Source organism: Gavialis gangeticus, unplaced genomic scaffold, assembly GCF_001723915.1.
Source record: "Gavialis gangeticus isolate Ggan-Ray unplaced genomic scaffold, GavGan_comp1, whole genome shotgun sequence".
Lineage (NCBI taxonomy): Eukaryota > Metazoa > Chordata > Crocodylia > Gavialidae > Gavialis > Gavialis gangeticus.
This window is the reverse complement of record NW_017729001.1, coordinates 376,525-379,116: the sequence shown is the minus strand read 5'-3', so window position 1 is coordinate 379,116 and position 2,592 is coordinate 376,525. Positions and strand designations below refer to the sequence as shown.

At 49.3% G+C, this 2,592-nt stretch overlaps 1 protein-coding gene across 3 annotated transcripts in view; it reads right to left on the bottom strand.

Moving 5' to 3' along the window:
• FBXO21 (F-box protein 21) overlaps positions 1-2,592 on the bottom strand; it is a 39,273-nt gene that overhangs the window by 4,887 nt on the left and 31,794 nt on the right. For all 3 annotated transcript variants that reach the window (XM_019506674.1, XM_019506675.1, XM_019506673.1), the window contains one exon: positions 1,999-2,156. In XM_019506674.1, coding sequence (XP_019362219.1) covers positions 1,999-2,156 — 158 coding nt within the window. The remainder of the gene's footprint in view (positions 1-1,998; positions 2,157-2,592) is intronic.

The following is a 2,592-nucleotide window of genomic DNA, read 5'->3' as shown; positions in this document are numbered from 1 at the left end:
GACTATAGGGGGGCTGTTAGGAAGGCTAAGGCAGAGATGGAACTGGGACTAGCGACCCGAATCAAGGATAACAAGAAGTCCTTTTTTAAATACATAGGGGGTAAAAAGAAGGTACTGAGTAACATAGGGCCTCTGCAGGATACGCTAGGAAATCTGGTGGTCACACAAGATGACAAAGCTAATCTCTTTAACAATTTCTTTGCCTCTATCTTTCTGAGCAGGGACCAGGGCATCCCCCCCACTGGGACCCCCGAGGGACTCAAGGGAGGCGCAGCCAGGCCCAGGGTCAACGAGGACCTAGTCAGGCAACTTCTGGTGGGACTAGACATGTTCAAATCAGAAGGTCCTGATGATCTCCACCACAGAGTGCTGAGGGAATTAGCAGAGGTCATTGTGGGACCCCTGGCACAGCTTTACAAGCATTCATGGTGCTCTGGCGAAGTGCCAAATGACTGGAAAAGGGCCAATGTAGTCCCCATTTTCAAAAAAAGGAGGAAGGAGGACCCAGGAAACTACAGGCCCGTTAGTCTTACCTCGGTCCCGGGGAAGCTCTTGGAGAAAATTATCCAGGAGCACATCTGCAAGGGACCAGCAGGGGAGATCATGCTCAGGGGCAACCAACATGGGTTCATTAGAGGCAGGTCATGTCAGACCAACCTGGTGGCCTCCTATGACCAGGTCACAAAATCCTTGGATGCAGGTATCGTGGTAGACATAATCTTTCTGGACTTTAGGAAGGAAGGCCTTTGACACTGCCTCACACCCCATTCTCATTAAAAAAATTAGGCAACTGTGATGTTGATGCCTACAGTCAGATGGGTCGCTAATTGGCTGGAAGGCCGCACCCAGAGAGGTGGTGGTGGACAGGTCTTTTTCGACCTGGAAGGATGTGGGCAGTGGGGTCCCCCAGGGCTCGGTCCTCGGGCCCACACTGTTCAACATCTTCATCAGTGACTTGGACGAGGGGGTGAAAAGCACCTTGTTCAAATTTGAAGATGACTCTAAGATGTGGGGAGAAGAGGGCATGCTGATGGAAAGGGACAGGCTGCAACTAGATCTAGACAGGTTATAGGGGTGGGTGGATGAGAACAGGATGGGATTCAATACTGACAAGTGCAAGGTGCTGCACCTGGGGAGGAAGAACCAGCACCATACCTACAGACTGGGGAACTCCCTTCTCGTCAGTGCAGAGGCAGAAAAGGATCTTGGTGTCATTATTGATTCCAGAATGAACACAGGCCGCCAATGTGGGGACGTGGTCAGGAAGGCTAACTGCACCTTGTCATGCAGCCACAGATGCATCTTGAACAGGTCTAAGGAGGTGATCCTCCCCCTCTATGCGACACTGGTCAGGCCACAGTTGGAGTACTGTGTCCAGTTCTGGGCGCCGCACTTCAGGAGGGATGTTGACAGCATCGGGAGGGTCCAGAGGAGGGCCACTCGCATGATCAGGGGCAGCAAGACAAGCCCTATGAGCAGAGGCTACGAGACCTGAACCTGTTCAGCCTCCGCAAGAGAAGGGTGAGAGGGGATCTGGTGGCTGTCTACAAACTGGCTAAGGGAGACCAGCAGGCTATGGGAGAGTCCCTGTTCCCCCAAGCACTACCAGGAGTAACGAGGAATAACGACCATAAGTTGACTGAGAGTAGATTCAGGCTAGATATCAGGAGGCACTACTCCACTGTCAGGGCAGCTAGGATCTGGAACCAAGTTCCAAGGGAAGAGGTCCTCGCCCCTAACCTAGGGATCTTCAAAAGGAGGCTAGATAGTCACCTAGCCAGGGTTGTTGGATCCCAGCATTCTTTCCTGCCCATGGCAGGGTGTCGGACTTGATGATCTGCCCAGGTCCCTTCCAACCCTACCAACTATAAAACTATGAAAAACAAATAATACTGCAATATTAATTTTCTTCAAGCATTAAGAACAGCAAGATCGTTCCCACGTATGCTAAGCAAATAAAAGTACACATCAGTTTCTCAAGCTGACTTCGTTTCTCACCCTGAGCAGCATATCTGCAGGATCCATCCTCCACCAGCACATTGTAGAAAGGCTGATGGGGACCATGAGGCAGGCTATGAACATTCATATTTCTAATCCATTCATGTCCCATCATGCAGGTGGGATCCCAGCCATATATCACGCAGTTGTAGCCATATCTATATAAAAAAAGAAGAGTTGCACAGCTAGATATTATTCCCAAGAGACCAGGGCAGACACTAAACAATATGGAAGTGACAAAGTATGCCATCCAATGCTGGCTCATATAGAAGATTTAAAAAAAAAACAAAATACTACAGCAGAATTCAGGTTCTTCACCAGGTTTGGTTCCTCAGCCCTCTCTGAAGATGGGCAAACAGCTGAGTAGCTTGTCCTTAATTTGGCATCTTGCTGTGAATTAAGCAGGTCACAAACAATCCAGATATGAAGAATCTTGGTTCTATGTACTGCTATCAGTTACCCTGTTAACTCAATTGGTAGATAATCTGCCAGACAATCTTGTTGACAGTACACATAGACATCAACATGCTGTCACATGATGGAATTGGGGGGGGGGGGGGGGTAAAAGGGGGGAAACAAAAAAAAGGGGAAATT